We start from the raw sequence: 27330 nt of genomic DNA, 5'->3' as shown, positions 1-27330 counted from the left end.
AGAGCTTGGGGTCCGTTTCTAGAAGCATCTGTTCTCTGTGAAGCATATGGCATATGCTTACAGAGAGAGAAAAGTTACAAAGAACAGGGGCTGGTGATTCAGTTATATAGCTGGCCAGCCACAACACATTTTCTAATAGTCTACCATGTCAGAAAACTGCCAAAGAAAGTAGGAAGAGAGAAAGCAGAAAGGAAAGCTCTGAATGATATGGAATATAAATAAAAGATATCAGCACTGGGAAATAAGATTGATGTTATATCTCTTTTCTTTCTCTTTTGGCAGGCTCAGAACAAGCCCTTTCCCGTAGTGTCTTCTTTTCTGCCCACAACTAACACTTTGTAAGAAAGTCTGAGTTGACACATTTCAGCAAGTCACCTGGGAAACTGTGTGGCGCTGGACATTTTGTCTGGGTCCCTGATGCTGGCCATTCGGCTGCTTGGGGCCCTGGAATGTATTTTTGGTAGGCTAACGAGTTGGCGGGTGGCGGGGAGCCGTAGGAAGGTTTAGGCTGGGGCCAGCTACCAGAAAGACGAGGGCAGAATTAAGAGAGTTGGCACCATCAACCCACTGTCCAATATCCAGAGGCCAGAGGAGTTCAAGGTTCAGTGGGTGAGCAATGACTACAATGGCTTGAGTCACGCCTGAGTAGCAAAGGCATGTGCACCGCCGAGGACAGGGTGGGGGCAGGGAGGCTTCTGGTAGCCAGAGGGACCCCAAGGGGGAGACACAGGCCCCTCCCCACCCAAGCTCTGCTTTGCCCTGTGCCTCTCCTCAGCTGTGTTCTTTGGATGATTGTTTGTAAATAAGCCAGAAAGTGGAAAATAAGGGTGTTCTTGTGCCCCTCTGGGTCACCCTAACAAACAGAGATGGGGGCTGTGGGGACCCTGATTTAAAGCAGAGGGGAAATGTGGTACTGGGATTGGCATGTGAGGAAGGGGTAGGTTGGAGCAGAGTCCTGGTCCTATGGCACGGAAAGCGGTCTCCAGGAAGATGGTGTCAGAACAGAACTCTGTTAGAGGCCACTCAGTAGTCTCCACTGCAGAGTGCTAGCCTGGCGCTGGGAGAAATTCCTAGACTTTCTGGGGTTGCAGACACTTGCTGTGTTGACTGTTAAAGTTGGAAGAGTGAAGACTCTGTGTGTGTGTGTGTGTGTGTGTGTGAGAGAGAGAGAGAGAGAGAGAGAGAGAGAGAGAAAGAGAGAGGTGTGTGTGTGAGAGAGAGAGAGAGAGAGAGAGAGAGAGAGAGAAAGAGAGAGGGGTATGTGTGTGTGTGTGAGAGAGAGGTGTGTGTATGTGTGAGAGAGAGATGTATGTGTGTGTGTGTGTTTACACGCGTGCAGGTGCACACAGGTGCATGCACATCACCAAAAGTAGTTTTCAGTAGAGAAGTGACACTGGAAGGCAATGCTACAGGGAGAACTTTCTGTGAATGTTCTGAATACATGTGTATATTATCCCCCAGGGTGAACTCGATGGGCATGTTTGTCTCTGTTTTAGTTTCTTGGTAAACACTAGAGTTTAGAAGGCTCTGCTCAGGTACTCACGGCTCGCGTGCCGGCACAGTCTGGGGACTGGCATTCACCTCGCATCCGGCTTGGAATTAAGACGTCTTCCCAGCAAGATGGACCCTTGGAAAAGAAAAGACATCATCGTGTTGTTGCCCCATTATAATGTAAATGTACTCGCTCGCATATTTTCTAGTGTCTTTCCATTCGCATGGTGCGGTGGTAAGACAAGAAAGCAAGCAGTCCTGCCACCTTTCCATGCACATCCACACATCCACATGGGCCTCTCCAGACGCTTCGCGAGATCCGCTAGGTCAAAACTATCATCATAAATATATACGTCTACTAGGCACTTGGGTTTAGAGATGTCATTTTTCCACTCCCATTCCTCCCCCAGGGTCCTGTTGAAATGTGGGCTTCCCAGGAAGTTCATCTCTCCATCCGGCCGGCCTCTCCCCTTTGCTTCACAGCAGCTATCCCTGCGCAGTGGCATGGCTGGCGGATGGGCGTCTGCATCCCGTAAGACATGGGCTTTGCAGGGCAGACCTTGTGTGTCCACTGTGGCCTCCCCGTACCTCTGGAGTGGCAGACCCGAGACACGCGCAGCAAAGGCTCGGAGCACCCGAGGAATAAAAAGGCCAGTAACAGCAGGAGTCTTTGTATTAAATCAGGGGAAAAACACACTTAAGAGGAATGGGTCACTTAGTACATTACTGTCAAAAAGAGGCTTGGTGACAGTATTCCAGGTCTCTGTTTCATAACTTTGTCTAAGTTTCTAAACCGTTATGATGGCTCCAAATGCACAAAGAGTTCTGTGTATTTTATTTGTAGATGGTTTGAACACAGTTCTATGAAATAGCCCAAATCCTCAAACAAACATCCACAGCCAAACTAAATAGTGTACGGTGACTATCATTTCTTGTTCTTCGTTATGAAGAATACCCTGGGTTCCTAGGTGGATGTGAAGAAAAATTGCCAAGAAATGCAGATGCAATCGATCTCTATCTTCTCTATCTTTCAGGGTAGTTTCCTCCTCTGATATATGTAATTGTTCAAAAATTTAATTAGGTACATTTCTTAAGTTCATTGTGTTTTTAATTGTTGATTGTAAATGACGATGGATATAAGGAAATTACTCACCAAAAACCTCGGGGCAGTGTGGGGCGCATGCCTGCCCCTGGGCCTTGGGAGCTCTGGCAGCCACCTCCGGCTGGGGGGCACAGCAGCCTGTGACACCAGCGCCTGTTCTTTCTAGAAATGAGCAATAGGCTGGAGAAGTGGGAAAGTCTCTGTGCCTGCCGGACTTTGCCAAGATGCCAAAATGTTCTAGAGACAAAGGGCAGATTCGCCTGCTCAGAAGCAAATGTGAAAACGGAATTTTACAGACCCAGTCACACCTTCAGAGCTCAGAAGTTAAAACCCTGCATCTTTCATAGGCGCCAATTAAATGGAATTAAGTAGAGGAGAGGTAAAAGCACTTTGGGGCCAACAGAGAGTTGGAAGTGGGACTCCAGGCTCAGGAGGATGACAGTTTGAGGAGAGTTGGAAGTGAGCGGGTGTCGGCCTTGGCAGTCCAGCGTGGAAGAGGGCCGCAGAGGGAGGGAGGGAAGTGCTGAGCTGGGTCTCTGCGGACGGGAGCAGAAGGACCTAGGGAGATGGGCAGAGGGCTGAGGGGTGTCTGGCACTGAATGGGGAAGGTTCAGAGGAGCAGGGTCTGTGGTACCAGACACTTGCAACTGAGCTGTGACTAAGTCCCAGGGGCCAAAGGGTCCCCAAGGGTCAGCTCGAGCAATCGGCTCACAGCAGCTGGCATCTTGCAGCAGAAAATAGTGAATATGCCAGAGAAGCTGTGCAGGAGCAAGAGCCACCTTCACTTGCATGCATGTACACGTGTGCGCATATACACATGCTCACACACATCTACACAGGACTCTTAGTCACATGTTCATTCACACAGACACCACAATGCACCACATCTATACACCACACAAGCCTCACATATACTTACACGCATGCACACAACAGAACACATGCCACATTCGTGCTTGCGCGCGCACACACACACACACACACACACACACAAAGGACACCTGCACGCACAACTGCTCTAGTCTAGAGAAAACGCAGAATGTGTGAAGCTGAGCTACACCTGGAGAAGACAGAGCCACTCAACAGCAGCCACTTAACCCAGACCTTTGGAGGCCTCGGATTTTGAACTCACAGATCATTAGCCCTCACCTCTGCGTCAGCGGGAGCTAGGGCACACAGAGTCCCAGCAGCCCTGAAGCTGCTCTTGTTAAAAGTTTATAGTCAGCCTGGGCTGGCTGGCATTTGAGCGCTGGGGCTGTGAAGGAACTGCTGTGGGTGGCATGCAGATGGAGCCGTCTGGAGAAGGAAGGCACTTTGCTCTTCAAACTCAATTCCTTCTTCCTCTCAGGGAGTCTGGGATCGTGCTTTGTGTTGGTCAGAGAGCCCCCCATGACCAGATTCCATTCCCCATGAAATCCCAGGCTCCAAGCCCCTGGCATCCTGTGCGGCTGCTCCCCGCACCCCCTCCCGAGGCAGAGCAGGGATCTGACCCTGACCTGACCACACAGCCAGTCCTGCAAGTCCTCCTAGCAAGTCACACCCCGTGGGGGGGGGTGCTGTCCTGGGGTCCAAGACACAGAGTCACACGGTTTGTCATCAGGCAGTTCGTATCGGGTATTTTTGTTCACTCCTTAGTGTTTAGTGTCCGAATAGCAATTAAAACATTTTTTCACAGACCTATTTTTGTTAGTATATATTAATTAAAAAAAGGATTTCATTATGATGTTTCCACATACCCATATGATGGACGCTGACAAAATTCACGCTTTTTGGGAGGTATGGGTGTTAGGGCTTGAACTCAGTGCCCAGGCGCTGTCCCTGAGCTATTTTGCTTAAGGCTAGTACTCTACCATTTGAGTCACAGCTCCACTTGCAGACTTTCTGATGGTTAATTAGAGAGTGGTCTCACAGCTCAGTGCTGGTGGCTCACGCCTGTCATCCTAGCTACTCAGGAGGCTGAGATCTGAGGATCGCAGTTCAAAGCCAGCCCTGGCAGGAAAGACTGTGAGACTCCTACCTCCAATAAACCATCAGAAAACTGGAAGTGGCGCTGTAGATCAAGTGGTAGAGCGCTCGCCTTGAGCTGAAGAGCTGAGGGACAGCACCCAGGCCCAGAGTTCAAGACCCACGACCAACCAAAAAAAAAAAAAAAAGAGAGTAGACTCACAGACTATCCTGCCCAGGCAGCCTTAGAACCGTGATCCTCATTTCTCAGGCATCTGAGTAGCTTGAGTTAGTGACCTATGCCACTGATGCCTAGCTTAAAACAAATTTTAATGAAGCCCTGAATTCAAATCCTAGTACCACACTCCAAAAAATTAAAAGATCTATGTAACAAATCTTACCGTTTTCATGAGGTAAGATAGAATATGCCATATAATATGCTAAATTCTTTGTGTTGTGCAGCAAATTTATGAAAAATTCCATTTAGAGTTTTATTTCAATCCATAATATAATGATGTAAGTAGTAAAATTAACTAGAATTCTATTAGCTATAGGACCCAACCCAGTGAATTATATACACTAGTTTGTCTGTACTACTCAGAGCATCAGTACAAATGCTCACCTAATTTCACAATAGAAACATATATTTAGTAAACCCATGTCCTCACAAAGCAGATTTGTGACTTTAGAAAATCCTGCATTGTAACTAATCATTGCACACTGTGCATGAAAACTGCTAAATACTTAGTTTTCAGCTTGGAGCTATTGGACACTTTAAGAAGTAGGGTCTAGAGGCAAGTCTTCTGATTATTAGGAGTGAGCTTTCAAGGAAATTTGTGGGATTCCACCTCTTTCTTTCTTTTTTTAATTGTAGTTTCTGAAGCAAAAGGCTTTCTTCCATGTCTCTCTCATAACTTGCCACAGATCCAAAGCAATAATCAACTGGCCGTGGACTGACACCTGAAAAACTGTTAGATAAAACAAACCCTTCCTCTTTTTAAGTAAATTTATCTCAGGTACTTGGTACAGTAATGGAAAACTGATTAATGTACCAACGATAGCAGGCTTGATTGAGTTGGCCTTCTGGTCAGATCTCTCCCCGATTCTGTTATTATACTGGACAGTCGGTGAGCTAAGAAATGTCTCCATATTTTTAAATGGTTGAAAAGCATTAAAAGAACATGCTATTTCAGGACACATGGAAAGTATGTGAAATTGAACTTTCAGGGCACAAAAACCAAATTTTGTAGACAGAAGGGTATGTAGACAGTCTCTGATTGGTCTGACGGTAGCCGGGCAGAGATGTTTACTCACAACACAGGCTACGTGACCTGCAAACTCTACAGACTTTACTATCCAGTCTTCATGGGAAAAGCATAGGGGGCAGTTTGGGTACTAAAAAATCATATTAGTTGTACAAGGGAGTGTCAAGGGAGAAATATTTCAATGGAAACCTTGGTGCAGCTGACCAGAGCTGAGAAGGTGTAGAGCCACAAAGAGCCACACAGGCAGACCTCAGAGCAGCGGGTCCTCCAGTTATCTGAATCAGTGAGTGAAAACTCTTAACTACAGATGTCAGGTTAGCGTTCTAACCTACAGAAAATTATGAAGTAGAATACTTCATAAATCTACCAATAAGATGATGCATTCAAATCAGAAATTCATTGATTCCAAAGTAGAAAACAGTGATAAATTCTATAAAGTGTAAACTTGAACTTTCAGTTTAAAACATTCCAAAAATAATTCTGTTTTATAATGCCAAATCTAGTGGCATATTGAAGGCTGTAGCAAGCTATTTCCTATCCATATCATTTTGACAAGGTCAGACAGAGAAAGTAAAAGGTTATTCTTCCTGAGTTACCCAAATGAGCTCCTCATTCTACTCTCCATACGTGGTATAGGCATTACTGGTTAAAACAAGTCTCAAATCCTGTTTCCCAGAGTGTTGCTACAAACTGTCACCTTTGCAAGGTTGTTTTTTTCTTGCAAAGTTATTGTTACTGTAACATTGGGTTTTACTTAAACTATACTTGTTACCAGTGATCTCATGTTGCCATCAAATTCATTGCATTAAAAACATTTCCTTGAAAAATTCCACAAATAAAGTCATAAAATTAAACTTAAGGGACTAGAATTATTTTGAAATTTGTCATATCATATTGGAGTATAAGACAGCAAACGCAAAACTGTCTTTAAAACAGCTGCAGTCTAAGTTTTGAAACTTTCATCTATTAATCACCATCTGCAACAAAATGGGGAAGTGAGGGAACTTTGAAGCTCAAGAATGTGTTTCCGTCCCTTTCCACTAGTTTCTAAGGTATGTCTGACCTAGTTTCATCCATCCATTCCAAACATCTATCCGTTCCAAACAATGCTCCTCATCTGAAAATGTGGGGGGGAGGGGAATACTTCCTTCATGTTCGGGACAGTGCCTGGCATATCGTGACCTTTATGCTTTTTTATTTTTAATGGCCACAGTTGTACTAGTTCTTTGTTCTTAAAATAGAACTTTCTAGGTAGCTTATTTTTAGTTTACTCAAAAGCTTAGCACTAAGATATTATTTCCGAGGGAACTGACGTAGCCCCAGTAGACATTTTTTTAATTCTTTTATTTCTCAATTCTCCTATTAAACCACTACTCCCAGGGATCACACAACTATCAAGAAAATGCCACAGGGAGCTCTGTTAGAGTAGACATCCGCATGAGTTGCGTAGTAGATTCTCTACTGCACGTCCATCTTTTTCCACAGGTTTTGAGAGGCTCTGCTTGAGGCAAAGCTAAGCAAAGTGCTCCGGTGAGAGCAGAGGCTCTGTGATGCAATTATTAGGAAGCTAGCAAGAACAACAATAAAGAAAAATACCCTCTGAAAAAGAAAAATATCCTCTGAACAAAAACATTCTTTCACTCACCCAATATTTATCCAACACTTCTTAACCACTGTGAATTCGGTAATATCATAAAGAGAAGAATCACTTTTCTTGTAGATTTCATAGGGTAACTACAATGAACAAAGCACACCCGTTCAAATGAGTAAAACAATTTAGGCGTCTGTACCCAATACTGACAAACTGTAAATCCACTGCAACCCACATACCACCAGTGTAAGTAAGAACTAGTGTAGTACTGTAGATACTGATTAGGCGTGTCTTAAAGAAGCAAACCTATAACTAACACAAGCCATTCAACTCCCAAATAGTCACCTAGAACATGAAAATTTGCCCACGTGAAGAATTGCATGTACCTTTTCCTAACTGTAATTCATAATGACTCCAAACCAGGGCTTCATCCACATATCTATTGAAACTCTGAACAAATGAATGAATAAAATGTACCGGCAGAGTCAGTTTCCGTGGGGCTGTAACTGAGCCAGCTTCAGCTTTCTGCCCCCTGTTGGCTGGAGGGCTCCTCCTACTATTTGCCATGCAGGCATCAAAATGGCAGAGTGTATCCAGCCTGGCAGAGTTTACTTTCTGTTTTTGTTTCCTGATCAAGTGATCAAGGAAGTGATCAAGGAAGTCTTAGATGCTATAATAAAGGGTGAGATAGGTAGACATCTAGACATTGTACTACTCTTCTGTATTCTATTGGCTAGAAGGAAGTCACAGTTCGGGGTTATGCTTAAGAGAAGAGATTTCACAACGACACATACACCAGGCAGTGTGAGGTCACTGTGGTCTGTGTATGCCCCTGCTCACCTATTTCTGACAAAATGAACATTTGAGAAATGATAACTCAGCATGTGTGCTAAGTTCTCATGCTATCTCTTCAATATAGACATATTTTCCAGTTAAAATGTGTGAATATTTGAACAGTATCCTGGAGTACTTCTCTTAAAATTTCAAACAAGGAATGTAATTTCCAAGTTCAGGAGATATTAAAACATAAATACTAGATAGAACCAGAAACTGGTTCTATTTATTCTGGCAAGTTAAACTTGAAAATATCATCGCATTTTATAAAAAAACCAGAAACACGTTTTGCTGTAATGAATGTATATACTCTTTTCTAACTTGATTATACCCTGTGACTTCTTAGAGCAGTAACATCTTAGACTTTTACCTCTGAACACTTAGATGAAATCTCTACACAGTTAATTCAGCAGAAAAAATAATAGAACACTACAGTCTACACAAAGAGATTGTTTTTTTTTATCAGCAATTCCTTCAAAGTAAAGAACACTAAGAAGTAAAGAGTAACTAAAAAAAAATCTTCATAAGATTACTAGCCTGGTCCTTGCTAATACTTTTCCTTCTTCATTTATATATTGTATCAATAATAAAATCTCCATCCTTGAAAATATTTTACGTGGTATACAAGGAAGCTAAGAGTCTAAGGTGATTTGGCAAATTCCATCTAATCTGCTAGACAATAGTGACGGTCACAAAGGCAACGGCAGGGACATCGCCTGGTATTTATGTAGCACTGGGTTGTTGCCCATATTCTAGCCAAACCTGATTTCTAGCGAAATCTCTTAGTGCTACACTGCAGTGCTTGGAGCCACAGGTTAATGGTCTGCTCACAAAAGAACTATTTCCCAAGAAAACCACTCGGTACTCACACGGTAGATAGGCTTATCTTGTTTGTTAATTGTTGACTACTGTATTTCCATAAAAGGGCATCCATCGTGTCCATTAACCGGTTAACTCTCAGTGCAGTGATCTTCCTTTGTTGTATCACAAGGAGTATTTGAAGGCCCTGCTTTTGGTGACAAGTGTACGTGATTATAGCAAAGCCTGAGCCACAGGGCTGGGTGGAGCTGGGGAGGGGAAGTTTGGCTCTGCAGCCCAGGGTGCAGACTGGAAGGGCACATGTTCAGGTGGTGCCCTGGCAGGACTGGTAAGTTGCTGGCCTACCAAGATCAGTGGGCTGATCTCCGGAAGGTCTTTCCAGCTGGGAGTTAATTTGGGGGTGGGGGTTAGTGGGGAGGAGAACAATTTCCAGAAGTGACTATGCTGGAAGAAAAGTGGAAATTCTGTTTTCCAAGGTTTTCACCTGTTCTGTTAGTGAAGCTGCCGGAGAGCTCAGATGCACTTGAAGATGCTGGTGCTTGAAGAAAAGAATTCTTACAGCACACTTTTGTGCCAAATTTTAACTTGGCACATCACTAAAACGTTTTTCTCCAGCTGCAGTATTTTTTACTTCTGTGTTTAAGCACCTCCACAATTAGAGGTGTGTTTGTATAGCTAACTAAATCCTTATTAACTACCTCCAGCATTTTGCCCCACGGTGTGGTAGGTCCATTCCAATTTCCTTCCGTTATTATACAGAGTAACTAATATATTCTGCACTGAAAGCCTTGAAACTTGAGTATTAAGGGACCTGTATGCGTCCCACTCAATATCATCTACAGAAACAAAGCAATGACACAGCATGAAATTGGCCGGCTCTCCAGTGGTTGGTTAGGATCTTTCTAGTGTTTTTATCTGGACAGATGCAGAAGCAGACCATATCTTCCTCCAAACATAAGCTCATCAGTGGTTTCTGGCTACCGATCTCCTCTAATTCTTCAGGCGATATAGTTCATCTTTTTCTCTTTCCATCAGGATTTTTATCTACTGCCATATACTACCATCTGTATCTTAAAATATATTAATTAGATGTTATTTTTAAGTCAGTGGTTCCTAAGTTCTTCAACAAATAATGACTACTACTTAATAATATGTGAAAGATATTTTTCTAGCCTCAAGGAATAAAGCATTGATCAGAGTTTGATACTCGAGAGGATAAGTGTGATTAAACAAATAATGCATATATGCTGAGGGTACATAAGAAGGTAAACTGACCAACACTTCTAGAAGAAAATCTCTGAAAGCTGAGACTTGTAGAATCAGTGGATATCAGATAGGAGAGAAGAAGGTTTTATGAGGTACAGAAGAATTCTGAGCAGAAAGAAAAATACCAGCTACTATATTTCCAATGAAAGAACTTCACAGGTATATGTAATTTCCTATACCTCCAAATATACAACACTACTACTTGAAAGCACTACTGGATTGAAATGTCCCTTTAGCTATCACAGCATGGAAGATACTGGATCCAAAGCAGTGGGATGCGGAGAGAGTAACGGGGTCTTTGTACGTCAGAATCATATCGACTGGGTCTGAAATCTAAGTGATTCATTCACCATCCGTACTCAGTGCAACTTACAGCAATGAGTAAACCACAGAACAAGGAAAATATTGTCATTCCAACAGAAAGAGATTCGGGCAATCTAAGCTCTGCTGGAGAGCTTATTGGTCACTATTTTCTTAGTAAAATGCAGACAGTAAAAGATGAGAGTCAAATAAGCTAAGGAACAAGCTAATCAGTGTAATACTCCTTTGAAGCAATAACCAGCCATATTAGTCAGTGGAAGGCTTGTGCAGTGGTAGGAGCAGGCTCGCAGCCTTTCTTTATACCACTCCAAACCAAGTGCCACTTCTAAGAAGAAACACTCAGTGCATAATGCATGCAGCTGCCGCCAGTGTCACAGTTCCCAAGCCAGTGTCTCTGCCTGTGTTCATTGTCCCATGCCAACGAATTCACGCACCAGATGCTTAAGCAGAATGCTCAGCTGGCGTAGGAGATTTCCCACTAGAACTTGATCTTGATCGCATGGAAGACATAATTTGGCATGTAATTTACTTCCACTACTAAAAGGTATTTCATATAATAAAAAGCAAGCATTTCACAATCTAATACTTGACATTGTACTTTTCCCTTCCAAGAGAATTATCATAAGAAAAAGAATTGCCTCTCTTAAACAAATCTGCATTCTTGTAAGCGAAACAATTTCTACTCTGCTGAGTTTTGACACAGTCGATCACCGTCATTATTTACCGAGAGGCCGTCCACCCAGGGTGCAACCGCGCTAAATGCACCAGATGCCAAACACCATGTTTATTCCTTTGCAAATCCCGTTACCAAACCACTCCTAACCCACAAGACGCCTTCCACTCTCTTACTAAGTGTTCACAGCTTCCCTGCAGGGACATCACAGGGATGTGGGATTTAAATGGAAGCCATTTTTTTGTCCTATTTCTTTTGAATTTAAACAATGGAGACAAATAGAGACTTAAACCTACAGTGATTTGCTTTTATGCATTTTTCACAGATTTAATTTAGGAGAACTGTATGATTATCTTCATCTGTTCAGATTCTCACCACTAAAAATAATCTGGCTGTTGCCGGTGTGGAAATGTGCTGCGGCTCAGCTTCGAGGCAGAGATGGAGTAGTGTTTCTAAGCTGAGAAGGTAGCACTCATTTCAATTCAAGACATGCCAATCTATCTGAATAACATTTACTATCATGGAAGTCTTTGTGGTTATATCAGCTGGCTTTACATCTTGATAATTATGCTTGGAACTGGACTCAGCTTATTAAGTGAGATAAGAAGCTTATTCGATTTCTAGAGAATGTCCAGATACCATCACCTAATAAACATTATTATTTAGTTCTCAAAACTTTATGAATAACATAGCCCATCTAGTGTGTCCTGAGCTCGAAAGGCTAATGCTAAGCTTTAATCAGTCATTTTATTTTCAAGAAAGGGAAAGGAAGAGACAGTAAATGTTTAAAACCACGAAGAGATCATATTTTATTCAGTTTTTCTATTGCTTTCATTGGTATAATTAACTGCCTGCAAATGTATATCCGTTGGGTGGGGCCGTCTTGGCCATTAGCTAGAAGCTAGATATTTTGCAGTGGTGGAGGAGAGTTTTTCAGGACTTAAGTGCGAAGCTGGCCAGATAAGGACTTTGGAAGAAAGAGTGGAGACCGCGGCTTTCCAAGGGTCAAAAGGGGAAGAGAACGTGGCTGAGGCCCTCCCGCGGGCGCCGCCCTTGTGCAATCATCAGCATCCCCTCCACCTCCTCCTAACGACGCTGCTGTAAGCTGAGCCCGACTGTTAGGCCTGCGTTTTCTCTGGACAGCAGACTCATGGGCAGGGTCTACTCTTGCCCTTTGTGGAAAGTTTGAGGGTTTGAGGGCCTATAAAGAGTAAGGCCTTACAAAATTATTAAGACAAATCGATTTAAAACCAACAGAAGAGCTGGTTTGTCCTTGAGAAGCAGAACATCATGGTTCAGTTTAATACGCATGGAGTATCTGTTCTACTCTATCAATTCTCCTCTCCTCTGAGCTGTTACATTTCAAGGTATTTCCTCCCATTCACCTTTTCTTTCGCTCCTTCTCCTCAGCCTTTATCCTCGCTTTTCTTATTCTCTTCCTATTCTGCCACAGTTATAATCAAAGTCTATTCACCACTAGGATCGTTCATCCATTTATTTAGGGTCTAATTAGAGCAAAGAATGAATCAATCATAAATCAAGAAAAAGCAAATATGTAGTTATCTGAAATTCCTCAGCACTAACTTAGATGAGTTAAAGTTCATATCAAAAGTGCTTTAAAATTTCTACATTTTTCTGCCTCAAAATATTATTTTATTATTCCTTTTTCCTTCTTGGCTCAATATTTTTGACCTAATCAATTTCATTAAATGTGTTTTTTTTTCTAACCATATATCACTTTCATCAAATGAGGTGGAAAACATTGAAGAACAAATATGGACTCTTGGTTATAAATCATTGCCACTTTTAATATTGGGAAATAATACTGAAGGAAGCCATCTGCTTACTCTGTATAACTACTGTCTATTCAGAAAACTAGAACTGTCATCTTCTTCTGAACCTCTGACCTCTCCAGCTGCTCTGGAGTTAGCTGAGGCTACCTCTGGATAGGCGAGGGACTTCATCCATTGCAAACAACAGTGAGGAGATCATCAGGGCTACGGGCACACATTGTACCCCAAACAAGCTCAATCGGAAATACACCAAATATTCATGTCTACAGATGCAACATCCATTTCTCTCCTGCTTCAAAATATGTGGGGATACACTTAATTAATAATATAAAACCTCAAGTACTACAGAGATTGATATCTATGAGCAATAAATTGCAACATCACATTGAATTCCATAAGCTATCTTTATTTACAACCATACTTTTGTCTGTAATAATTTGATATCTACTATTCCAGAAATTTTTGGTTTAAAATTCTCTCCATTGGAAAGACTATGGTATCAACCAGTACATCCAGGGCCTTGGCTACTGAAATCCATCATTCTAGACATTGCTGGTTTTGAATTCTCTTGACATCAGTGCAGCAATAAAATTCATTCAATTGCTTATCCTTCTCAATTATGTTTCTCCAAACCAGTCTTTTAGCTAATGCATACTCATACTTGATTTTGATGCATGCCACTTTAGGAAATGTATTCGTGGAAGCGGCTGTGACATTATTCAGAAATCCAAAGACAAAAGGAAACGCAGCATGTTTCTGTCCAAAATTATGTTCTGGTTTTAGAAAAATCTTTGCTCACAACCCAGTTACTTTTAGCTAACTCAGATCACATTTGCCATTGCTTACTCAAGAAAACAGCAATATTTTCATTGGAACTTGTAAAAAATCTTCACAGATTATAATGAAGCTACATTTCTAGAAACTTTGCATGCTCTCAAGAGCTTCCCTCTACCTGAAAACGCCTCAGCAACAAAATGATTGTGAGCTCTCCTCCCGCCACCTCCACACAGCGTACCAGAACTCAGTATCGTGCTACACCCACCAATGCTCAAGAGGATTTCTGGTGTGCTGCTGGTGTGAATACAATAGAGAAGTTACCATAAAGAAAAAAACCAACCAATAGTGCTATCATGCAGGTTTTCAAATGAATACTTTAGGGCAAATTCTGATTTGATAGACTCACAGCCTGACTCTCCTCTATCTTCAGACAAATTCACAAAGCCCGATGCGGCTCAACCTTTCTTTTGAAGCCATCAGGGGTTGGCAGGCTGGGAAGCAGGAGACGTGACAGTGGATGACCTGACAGTCAGGCAGGCTGGAGGAAAGTTCACATACAATTCCCAGAGCTCAGCGCTGAGGCCTCTTTAGAGGTGGAAATCGCTGTTCACAGCTCAGAAGCCCTTGACAGCCTCCGTTTATCAGAACGAGGTCAGGGAGGAGGCACCAGGGGTATGAACGTGCAGCTCAAGAAAACAGCAATCAGGATGGAAAATGAGAATGACACTTGGAAGTAACATGGAACACTCAAAACTTACTCAAAAGTAAGTTCTGACGCAACCAAGTGCTATCCCCGAGATAATCTGTTGTTGTTCGAATTGGTGACCCTTTTCTAGACACAAAGCTAGCACCTTATTTTCAAGTCTGCCTCTTGGAAGACTGCGATAACTTGCTCAGAATGCTTACTACAGTCTGTCCGTCTCAGCCCATTTCCTCGCCACCCTCCTGGTATTCCCTTCCTCCACCTCCCCTCCACTTCTGAGGAATTAGCGTTGAGTGGTGCTCTTCATCTTCATCGAACATTGCTTTAGCTTAAGAAGTCCTTCGACTGCCTAAGGTTCAGTGAGGAGGGCTTGGGAAGTGTTTAATGATTCTGAAATATCTACAAGGCCATTGCCCGTGTGAAACGTCCTGGCAAGTGCAGCACACCAGGATTCTTTCCCAGCTGTCCGGGCTGGTGGAACAAATGTTTTTCCATCTCAAATGCAGAAACAACAGCCCTCATCTTACGTGTTTATTAGAGTCTAAGAGGGAGTGTGGAAGTGTAATTCTGGACTTCTAAGTAGTTGAGTTCGAGGCTTGCTTCTTTTCCTACTAATATGAACAAGCTAAATTTACAACACCCACATTTCTCTGGCTATGAAATAAGAATTGATATCAGTTCTTGATAGTGCACAAGATTTTATGTGTCTAAGAATAAAACAAACAAGTATATGAATTGATTTTCAACCTTTAAAACTGTATAATATTAGTTTTATTTTGTTCTGTATTAAGCCAAACTAGAATTAATAATCTTGCATAATGCCTTATAATATGAAGTCCCTACTTCCAAAAAGAGAAGTCTTTTTTCAATATATATATATATGTCTATATATATACATAGGTATGTATGTATGTATATATATAGACATATATATATATCTTCTTGTCCAGTAATAGAACACCTAATCTCCTTCCAAAAATTCAACTTGACTTTTTAGTTATTAAAAATAGTCATAATCTACTTATCATTTTAATAACTTGATGCCAGAGAGCTCTTGAAGAAAGTATTGAGCTATTAATTCTCTTTTACCTTAGGAGCTACTAAGGAAATTCTGATATATTTTACTCAAAGCATCTGCAACACATATGTCTTATCTATATATGAACTGATATAATTTTAAAAATAGGAAGCTGGCATTTCTTCATTTTTCTAAGGTTTAAAGTTAAGAAGTAATGGTTATTTAATTAATATGTGTCTAAGAATTCTAAGATTTTATTATGATTGAAAATTTTAGAAGAATTAAAATGATATGTGAAATATACTTAAATTCCAATAATAATAGACATGATCATTATTATGCCCATTTAGTTTTTTACTCAAATGAAAGTTATGATAGGCATTATATTTGTATTACTCAAATGTTAAAATGACACACACACTCACAAAACACACTATGCGCAATCACACACAGAGTTCTCATGCAGTGAGACAGTGGAAACAGGGGAAGAAATGACTCAGGGGACATATTCTGATGGTGCAGAGTGCCAAACAGTTACTACGTATATGGAGCAGAATGGTGGGCTTTTAAGGTTCTCTTCATATATCCACTGAGGGGCATCTGGGTTGATTCAATGTCCTGGCTATTATAATAATTATTATACTACTGCAATGAACACAGTTGTGCTGGTAGCTTTGGTGTGGTCTTGTTTGTGGTTAGTTGGGTAAATGCCTAGGAGTGGGGTTGCTGGGTCGCAGGGGAGCTCTACAGTTATCCTTTTGAGGACCCTCCATACTGCTTTCCAGAGTGGTTGAACAGTGAATGGATCAAGAAAATGTGGAATATATACTCAATGGCATTCTATGCTCCCATCAGAAAGAATGGCACTGCCTCATTTGTAAAGATATGGAAACACTTGGAAAAAATCATATTAAGTGGAGTAAGCCAGACCCAAAGAAATATGGGATGCCTAGTTTCCCTCATCTGTAATCACTAGCATATGTCTAGGATAGTTCTAGCAGAGGATCACAATAGCTCCATAACTATGTACATATGACCTTATAAATTGATGCTAATCAAAATAAACTACAAGATATGGAAACATGAAGGTTTTTTAGTGTTTCTTCTTAGTGTACTGTGAGCACTTATTTCTTTTCTCTTCCACTTTCTCCTCCTTTTGGTTTACCCCTGTTGTCACTGTTTCTGATTTCAGTACCCTTTGTATCACATATATGTTTATCTGATTTGGGGATGGGAAGGGGAATCACAGAAATAGTGAGACAAAGGACAAAGGGTGAACTAATGCAACAGTGATACTCACAAGATACCATGTTGGAAATGAACTTTACAACTTGGATGGGAGAGGGGAGTTGAGAGGGAGGGAAAGTGGGAGGAAATGAGGCAGGGGGTAACACTGTTCGAAAAGAAATGTACTCGTCCCCTTACTTATGGAATTGTAACTCCTCTGTACATCACCTTTACAATTAAAAAAAAAGGTAAGGGTTTCCCCACACTGCAGGCAGTACATTCCTGCTTGTTAGATCTTATAACAATAGGATAGAGTACTAGTCACAAACAAAAAAAATAGTTGAGCTGAAATTAAAAGGGGAATAATATTACAGAACTTTTGATTCTGAGTATTATCAATTTATGCATTTATATAATTTATAGCCTCTAATCTATATATGATTTCAAGTAAATGAGTCATATTTGATTATTTACACAATCGTGCAAGTATTTAGCATGAATCCACCATGTTGTAAGCTTTGTGGGAATTGGTATAGATCAAAGAAGAATAAGATTCATTACTACCCTCAAACATTCCCTAATCTAGCCAAAGACAAAGATAATAGATGTTCGACAGAGGACTGTACACGTTGCTAAAGGAATTCAGGTAATGGAGAGAACAATTATAATTTGAGTTTAAATATAAAAAAATACTAAAATCAGATATGGTATGAAACATCCAATTGACTGATAAAGTCTTATTCACTATTTCCAACCTAAATGTGTTAAAATTGAATAAAGTAAGAATTCATATGTGTTATATATTTTAATCAGTTGCATCATTTGAATAATTGGCAGAGGGCAGGATATACCTTCATTTTCCTGATCTTACCACTACCCACTTTAAAAGGTATTTTGTACCTATATATATTCCATTGAACCAAATATAGAAAAATCAAGATTTCCTCTTAATTTTCTCATTTAATGTCTCAGTGATTTTTCTTTCCATTCAATTCTGAGCACAGGATAGCATAAATGCTCTACATATACAAATGGGTAAGTTCAGTGTGTCATTGAAAGACGCTACAGTGTTATTATTGTTTTAGGACTGCAAGCTTGTGATGACATGGGACAATATGACACAATGTGAAGCCAGGAAGACAGAACATGGTCACATCTGATATTTCCTTCGAGAAGAACAAAAATATGAATGTTTTTGTCTTATGGTCATGGTTGAGAAAATGCTACACACAAAAATTTACTGTGGAAGTTGATGACCCATAGTGAACTTAAAAATGCAAATACCACTGTCTTTGTCTTGACAGTTCATGTCATATAAGTCTGTCCTTATTGCTTTGTAGATACTTATACTTGCCATTATAAAGTCAGATTCTAATTAAGTAATCATGTGACTGCACTTTCACATCCTCACTAGCTCTCCTGGGGTCTCTTGATATTTCATCCATAACATATATCTTGCTAGAAATATTATCTCATTCTGTTCAAGGCTTATTTCTTTTGTTATATTTTCTTTCTATATGTCACATTACTAGTTTGGGGGAAGGATTATGATACAGCTATGTTTTGTAGTTGTATGACAAGAAAACAAGTATGGTGTCATAATTTAAAATGCTTTCTGGGCTGGGAAGGTGGCTCAGTGGTAGCGCGCTTGCCTTCCATGCATGAGGCCCTGGGTTCAATTCCTCAGCACCACATAAGCAGAAAAAAAGCTGGATGTGGCGCTGTGGCTCAAATGATAGAGCACTAGCCTTGAAGTGAAGAGCTGAGGGACAGCACCCAGGCCCAGAGTTCAGGTCCATGACCGGACCCTCCAAAAAAAAATGCTTTCTAAGCTGGGCAAGGTAGCTCACACACATTACTCTAGCTATGAGACTAAGAGTATTATGGTCCAGATAGCTGGGGGAAAAAGTGAAATACTATCTCAAATGTAATCAGAGCAAAGAGGTCTGGGTATGTGGTAGAATGCCTTCTTAAAAAGTACAAGGCCCTGTTTAAACAAACAAAAACTACAGGCTCTCTCTCTCTTTCTCTCTCTCGCTGCCTATATATATATATATATATATATATATGTATGTATGTATGTATGTATGTATATACACATAAATATATATATAAGCTTATAATGCTATTTACAAAATACCATATTTTTAATTTTTAAAAAAATTTTTTGGTCGGTCATGGGGCTTGAACTCTGGGCCTGGGCGCTGTCCCTCAGCTCTTCAGCTCAAGGCTAGCATTCTACTGCTTGAGCCAAAGCACCACTTCTGGCTTTTTTCTACTTACATGGTGCTGAGGAATCGAACCAAGGGCCTCATGCATGCAAGGCAAGCACTCTACCACTGAGCCACCTTCCCAGCCCTACAAAATACTGTTTACAAAATACAACTGCTTAGACCAAAACCAGAAATGAAAGACATAAAATTGAGAAAATGAGGTAGAGCTTATATAGTTTACTAAGGGTGCTTTCACCTCCCCTGTTTAGTTTATTAAGGTTTAGAAGCATTTAGCTAAGTAATAAGAATCATGAGGCTAACATATGATCCCATCCAGCTAGAATTATTAGTGTGAGGAGAGTAGGGTTCTGTTGAGACGCTAAGTGACTGACCTCTCAAACCTTCTGGAATGCTTTCTCAACATTTGTTTCATTAAAATGAACATAACAGAGAAAGTGCAGTGCACTCTGAGCTCCCTGCAGGCACTGATAATCCGCTTTTCTAAAAATACCCAGGTCACACTGCCAAAGCATTCACCTTAAGTGAAGACACAGAATCCAGGCACATTCAGTCTTTTCTTCACCGTGTTGTGAGCTATGTTTTGTTTAATTCGGGGACAGGAAAACAAAAGCCACGTCATTTTGTCTGCCAAATGCTTAATAAATTTTGTTTTGATGAAGCAACATTCTATGAATTCATTAAAAACGTAAGAAATAAAATTCTTTGCCTATCTTGTTTACAATCAGGTTCTCATTCTATCACAAGTCAATTGCTCATCTATTAATGGCATGCATTATTCCTTTGATTTTAGGATATTATGAACCAAATATTATATACATGTTAGTCAGAATATATATTTTGGAGACAGGCATATGCAAGCAGGAAATGCACTATTACCATCCTCGTTTGGTGTTTTATGATTTAATAACTTCTGTTTCCGATATCTTCAAGCCATGTGCACTTGCAAATTGGCACAAAGATACCTTAAAGATTCTAAACTCACTAGCCTTTCAAACACTTTGCCTAGTCAATAAAAAATAAGCTTATGGGTGGTGCTGAAGAGGAGAATTATCAGGGAAGCAGAAGATGGGGATGCACTCAGGGTGCACTCAGGGCTGACTTCACTCTGTGGACCGCACAAATGTTGTTGGCATTAATACGATCTCTCTCCAGCCTGACTTCCAGAGCAAACTCCACTCGGACAGATGGAACTGCTCTCCAGAGGCACAACTTGCACCAAAAAGGCTTACAGTCCCGAATCTCAGCTAATTCTGTTGCTTCTAATTCCAGCTGGATTTAAACTCTTATCTCTGGACACCAGGCCTGTAGATAGGGCCTATCACAGGCGCCCCAATTCCCAGAGAATACTCAACTCCATGACCCAAGAGAGATTAAATCCTTCCAGATAGCCGGGATAAACGACTCATAATGCGTTCCTGTCACTCCTGCTAATGCCTTTGTGCCTTGAACGAGACGAGCACAGGTGTAAAATATCCTCAACTTATTAGCTGGGCTTCCTCTTCCTCCCTTCTATCAACGGTTCTGGTGTCATGGGCCCGGGGCAGAAAGCAGAGCCAGAGGCAGCAGCTCCGAAGCTTCTTCTCAAGGGCTCCTACATCGACTGGCAGAGGAGGAATATTACTGGAAACACGGGAGTCTGCTGTTTTCTTCTCCCCTTTTCTGGAAAAGATTTCCTATCTTGCCTTGTGTAACTCTTTTCTCCAAGAAAGAAGGCACCCTCAGAGCAGAGCAGATGGTGTAACACAGCCCACTACCACTGGCCAAACAGATTTCTCTTGCACACCGGTGTACTGGAAGATAGAAGGACATACTTGTCAGTGACAAGAGGTAGTATTTTAAACATTTAACTGGAATAGCCCAACCAAAAAGACCACATAAACACATAATAATAAGCATATCATTCTAAGTATTAATAGTATATTAAAACACCTCAGGAGTTAATTTTAAATCTCCTGTAACTTACTGGTTTATTCCTCGTTTGTTACCAGATTGTTTTCCTATGAGCAGAGCTACTGCCATGGCCTTTCTTGTTGCTTCTATTCGGCATGGTGTGTGGTGTACAATGTTCCGTGAATAAGTGAAAGGATTCGTGAATGAGTATGTTCAATGAACCAAAACACTGTCTAGTGAGCTCTGCACAGAATCAGTCGAAGATAAGCATTCATTTTTAGAGTTGACATAGATGTAAGACCATGCAGTACTTTTGGTGTTTGTGTGATATGTGCATGTGTGTCTTTATTTGATTTAACAGAATGTCATCTAGGTCCATCCACCTTGTCACACTTGTAAAGTTTTTTATTAAAATTTTATTGCAAAGGTGATGTACAGAGGGGTTACAATTATTTAAGTTAGGTAATCAATTGGATAGTACACTACCATGTACAGGTCCTGACATTCATTTTATCCATTAATCTGTCCAGGGACACTTAGGTTGTTTATATCTTGACTATGTGAATAGGAATCAGATGTCTCTTTCAAATATCAATTTTGTTTTCCTAAGTTATATACTAAGTAGAATTCCTGTGTCATTTGGTAGTTCTATCTTTAGTTTTTTACTAACCTTGAAGAACTTTTACACCATTTCCATTGAGACTCTAATTTCATTCCCAGTCAGTAAGAGGTGCCATCTTTCATCTATTTTTGATAACAGCTACTGTGATTTCATGGCATTTTTCTGATGATGAGTAATGCCGATCATTTTTTCCATATACTAGTCAGTCATTTATTATGTCAGGTTTTAGAGAACTATACATTGAGATCCTTGGCCTATTTTCTAAATGGGTTGTTTCCATGTTTGAGTCCCTTGTATATGCTCCCTCTATGTTTTGGATATTTATCTTTTGTCAAATGTGTGGTTTATGATATTTTTCTCCCATTCTATGACAGGTTATCTCTTAGTTTTTCAAAAGCCTTGTGGCTTGACGAAGTTCCACTCATCTATTTCACTTTTGTTGCCACTGCTTTCAGGTTCACATCCCAAAACTCCTTGCACGGAACAAGGTCATAGAGCTCTTCTTCTGTCTTATAGTTTCAGGTCTTACGTTTAAGGATTTGTCCTTTTTGAGTTGATTTTCTTTGCATGAGATAAGGATATAGTTCTATTCTTCTGAATGTAGACATTTAACTGCTACAATACTAACTACTGAAGGGACTACACTTCTGCATTGTCTACTAGGTTGTTTTGAAAACTTTGTTACACACCATTTGACCATAAATGTGTAGATGTATTCTTGGGGTTTCTATTCCATTTCATTTATCTACATGTCTGATTTCTGTTTGTTTTGATTTGGTTTGTTATTGTTTTTGTCAGTACCATGCTATTTGGATTACTATGACTTTGTTTTATATATTTTAAATTAAAGTAGTAGTGTTATACTCCCAGCAGTGTTTGAAAACTATTTTATGAGAGAAAGTTGCTGACATGACACCCCATCACCCTTGAGAACTCTGGTGTGCATTTCTTATAAACCAGACATTATCTAGTCATAGTCCATTTATTCAAATCAAGAATTAGCACTGACACAATGCCATCTTTTGATACTGAGTCCACTTTAATTTGTTCCAACGATATTCTTTGACTGAAAGAAACCAGTTGAGAATCACCTAATACACTTACCATATCTCTTTAGAGCCTGACTAAATTTTTATATAGGCAAAGAGTGAAAACTACTGGCACTAACCAGTAATTTCTCCTCCACTTGAGTTAATTTTTTTTCAGATACTGCTTTTAAAAATCCTACTACTAATAATCTTAAAATATGAGACAATAAAATACTTTTATGTATAAAGTTTCTTGGCTGTTGATGTTGCATTCTAAAAGATGAACAACTATTTTAAGAACTATGTACATTTGTTTTCTTCAAGAGACCCAGGTTTCCTTCAAGCTAGCAAGTCAAATCACGCAGTTGGGGATTCTGGAGGAAATGGAGGGCATGGCCCACTGCTGAAGACCACCAGTGGGCGGACAGGACAGGTCCAGGCATTTCTTATTGAAATCATCAGCACTTGACATAGCATTATTGAGTTGACAAGTTCAAGGATGAAGGAAGCTTGCTTCCCAAGCCTCCCTGTTCTTGAAATACCGAGACTTATTTACAGCACAGTACGGAAGCCCATAGGGGAGCGGACATGGTGCCTGGGAGCCATGTGCAGAGCTCACTGCGGCCAGTCTCCAGTCTGTCTGCAGCATTGGCACGGATGCGGACAGGGGAAAACACAGAGGACCACAGCCAAGGCCTGGGAGGCCTCAGAAGAAAGCGGGTCGCAGTGGGGCAGGAAGTACCCCATGTGATTGGGCAGGATTAGGCTATGAACCATATATGCTGTGCCTCATCCTTTCTTAAGCAAAAGTAACTTAGTTCCAAGTAAGTACGTAGTCTGTATTTCTATTGACAAAGATACTAAAACACTCACTGTTTTTTTATTTTCTTGGCAAAATTCACTTTCCTCTTGCCTCCAGAATTATTTATATTTAGAATCTTTCTTTGTACCAAGAAAACCACAGGTAAATCTCAGCAGGAAATTTGTATCTTTTTTTTAGCCTCTTTCTCAAATTTAGCTAGATATCACCCATTTCTCTTTGTTCTAACTAGATTTCTAAATTAAAAATAGCTATACAAATCAAGATTTCCTCTACACCTTGAAGATATATCAACAGTTTATTTACAGCAGCTACATTTTTAAATTCCAAAAATAAGGTAGAAACTGTTTATGGAGAAAACAAACCAAGACTATCAAATAAGAAGGCCCCTAGACACTTTGATATTTATAGAGGAAAGAGTAATCTAAGCCAGGTGCCAGTGGCTCACACCTGTAATCAGGAGGCTGAGAGGCTGAGAATTGTAGTTCAAAGCCAGCCTGGGCAGGAAAGTCCATGAGACTCTTATCTCCAATGAACCACCAGAAAACTGGAAGTGGTAATGTGGCTCAAGTGGTAGAATGCTGGCCTTGAGCTGAAGAACTCAGAGACAGCACCCAAGCTCAGAGTTCAAGATCTGTGACTGAAAAAAAAAAAAACCCAAAAAAACAAAAAACAAGAGTAATCATATGTGCCAGACAAGGCCCTCAAATAGTTCTGCTTCTCAGGATACATTTGTATGCAGTGGACAGATAACCCACCTGTGGCTTGGTACAGAATAAAAGTCCACAGAATGAAGGCATGTGTGTGCACACATGCCCTGCCCTTACCCCAAAGCAGAGGGAACCTTGGTTCTGCTTGCCCCGCCTGGTGTTTCTTATATTCTGTTCCTTTAGACTCTAATCTGTCTGCTGCTATTTTACCATTCTTCAGTTGACATGCATTTAAACAGCATCGCCTACATAGAAAACTACTTATTTTCATGCTGCCAGCACTCTTAATTATAATATTGGAGCCTCCACAGAAGCCAGCAGCTCAAATTTTTGGTAAGCTTATTTTTTAATACTATTTATATGTGGTTTCCTTCTGATTAATGAAAATGAAAAGAAAAATCCCCTGTCTCTTCAACAGATAACAACTTTACCATGAGTTCATTTTAGATTTTATTGTATGGCTTGCCAGTCTCTTAATTCACGGAGCTGAGGAGCAGAGGGAAAGATTCGTTTATGTAAGATTAGAGTGACATTTGGACATTTTTCTCATGCAGATAGCAGTGTAAAACATTTTAAATAGGAGTAACTCAGAGCTATTTTCTCCCTTCATTTGATATGCTGAAACATATCCAAGGCAATCTTCCATTCGGCAGTAGCTTCCATATCTTGCCAATTTCTAGATTCAGCAGGGCATCGGCTTTCTACAAATGTAGTTAGTTGTTAACAGGTGAACAGCCTCCTACGTGAATGCAGTACACACTGCAGAGTTCCAACACACCCTAACAGCAGCTTGAGCTACTAGCTTTCCTCTTCGCAGCTCCAGCTTCGTAATCTATCATGGCGAGACACAACATCTCAGCACTGGATGAGGGAGTGTGTAACATCTAGCTGTTCCCTCTCATAGTGGATGCCTCAGGACTTCTCTTGCAACATGTTCAAACAGAGGACAAGGCTAATCTATCTATATTTCTACAGTTCCTTGGAATGCAGATTCAAAATGCCACTGTAGGTCTGTATATTTTACAGAGCTATAAATTCCTGTATGTTGAGAATAAACTATACAACTTGTGGGGGAGCAGGGTCAGGAAGGAAAAAACTGAGAGAAAATGAGGGAAGAGCTGGAATTGTTCAAAAAAAAAGTACACAATACCTGACTTATGTAACTGTAACACCTCTGTACATGACCTTTACAATAAAAGAAATAAAAAAAGAAATGAATTCCTTATGTGGGTCTAAAATTGGCTGCTTGGTAATTTATACACGATCAACCGATGATAAGGAAAGAGGACCGGGGCTTTATAAATGTACTCTACTAACCTCTCAGTGAACACTGAGTCTCCTCTATGTGGTCCAAACAAAAAGAAAAAGGAAAAAAGCTGTTTTGTTCATTCTGATAATTTCAAAATAAATAGGGAACAATAAAGGAAGATAAAGATACAATTATATTTTCTTATAAACAAGTAGGTGAAAATCCAAATTCAAATAGTATACTATTACCACATGGGCTTTATCTCCATCATGTAAGGATGGCTAATCATCTGAAAATCTCAACCAATGTAATTCAACACGAGTAAAAACAAAAAGAGCCTTCTTTGTATCTCTAAATATGTACACAATGACTTTGTAAGATTAGGTGCTTTTTCTTGTTAAGATTAAAAAGGAGAGAGAAAGAGAGAGAGGGAGAAAGAGAGAAATGGGATATAACTAAAGACACAACGGAGGGAACAGAGGATTCCACAGGGCGAGGGGAGCCAGGGGACCCATGCAAATGGCGGCAAGAGTGGGTGAGCCAGGTTGCTTGGGTTTTCTTTCAGAACACCCCCACTCAGTGTCTCGGTTTCTTTCTCTGGGTCAGGAGGACTGGGAAAAGATCTGAGATTCTGCATTTCTCATCAGTTTACTTGTCTTTAAAGATCAAAGTCACTTCGTGGTCTGACATGGTGTCTTTCAAAACTTCCACGACACATAAAAAATACCATTTCAAAAAACTCGAAGGCCGTGGACCTGGGTATCGACACGTTTCAGAAGCCCAAGGGAGTAAGACATCACCAGTGCCCATTTGCCTAAACCAGCTCCAAGGACAGCGAGCTGAATGAGGACAAGGCCACCTCCAAAGCCATGACCGCTCTAGCGAGGAATGGGAAATCTTAGACATTTCACAGGAAAGACAGCACAAGAGACCTACAAACACAACACCCGTCGGAGCTGCCCTGTCTCGATAGCAGAACAGAGCCCTCCATATGGTGTGGGGAGGATGCAGCCCAGCCCATCAGCCCAGCCCGGCCATGCTATCCTCAGGTACAGACATGCTCATGAGCACATTTGCTTATCCCAGGGAAGGCTGCGTGCTCTGTGATGAAAGTAAATCCACCACGTTCAGTGTCTTTCCCCTTCACCTCTCTCTCTTCTGTCTTTCTCCACCTCTATATCTCTGTCTCTGTTCATCTTTCTTGTGTTTGACAAAGAAGAGGTAAGGCTTTGCTATACATTGTACTTCATGGGCACTAGGCCACCCAATGTCAGAACTGACGAGTGTGAGCAGAGGAAACCTGTTGCGTGGGAAGCTTCAGTGGCCTCCCATTGCACCCCGGCCAGGCCACTGACGGTGGAACAGGTCCCAGGGAATAAATACTTGGGCTGAGTGTAAATCATCGCACAAGCCACGTGGTCCCATAGCCACCCATTCTCATCTGCTCTGCCTGGAAGGAGCCAAGGGACAGCCAGGGACAGAGACAGAGCTCCTTCTGCCCTGTGTACGCGGGCTGCCTGTGACCTGAGTGGTGGGCAGGCTGCTACCACCATTGCTCTCTGATCCTGGGCAGGGTCTGGACAGAGAACAGCAAGGTTGTAGAATGGAAACCTACCGCTGGCACTAAGCATGGGAAAAACCAGCCAATGATTTATCTTAACAAAATATTGAAAGGAAAAATTACGGGAGTGGAAGATAAAGAAAATTAGAGTAAAAAAAAAGGTAGAACAAAAGGAAGGGTCCATAAAAAGTAATAGATATAAATTAGAAGAGAAAATCAAATGACCCCATAAAGAATGCACTACATTGAATGTAGATTCAATGTCTACAAATTCTGTCACTGAAAACACAACTGTTGGGCTGGGAAGGTGGCTCAGTGGTAGAGCGCTTGCCTTGCATGCCTGAGGCCCTGGGTTCAATTCCTCAGCACCACATAAGCAAAAAGAAAAAAGC

At 40.9% G+C, this 27330-nt stretch overlaps 1 protein-coding gene across 1 annotated transcript in view; it reads right to left on the bottom strand.

The window, feature by feature from the left end:
- Window positions 1–27330, bottom strand: part of Park2 (parkin RBR E3 ubiquitin protein ligase) — a 1020418-nt gene that overhangs the window by 518196 nt on the left and 474892 nt on the right. Inside the window, exon 5 of the mRNA XM_013024525.1 lies at window positions 1544–1627. Coding sequence (XP_012879979.1) covers window positions 1544–1627 — 84 coding nt within the window. The remainder of the gene's footprint in view (window positions 1–1543; window positions 1628–27330) is intronic.

Source organism: Dipodomys ordii, unplaced genomic scaffold (genome assembly GCF_000151885.1).
Source record: "Dipodomys ordii isolate 6190 unplaced genomic scaffold, Dord_2.0 Scaffold77, whole genome shotgun sequence".
NCBI classification, from domain to species: Eukaryota; Metazoa; Chordata; class Mammalia; order Rodentia; family Heteromyidae; genus Dipodomys; species Dipodomys ordii.
Note: the sequence above shows the minus strand (reverse complement) of the source record. Positions and strands in the feature narration are given on the sequence as shown.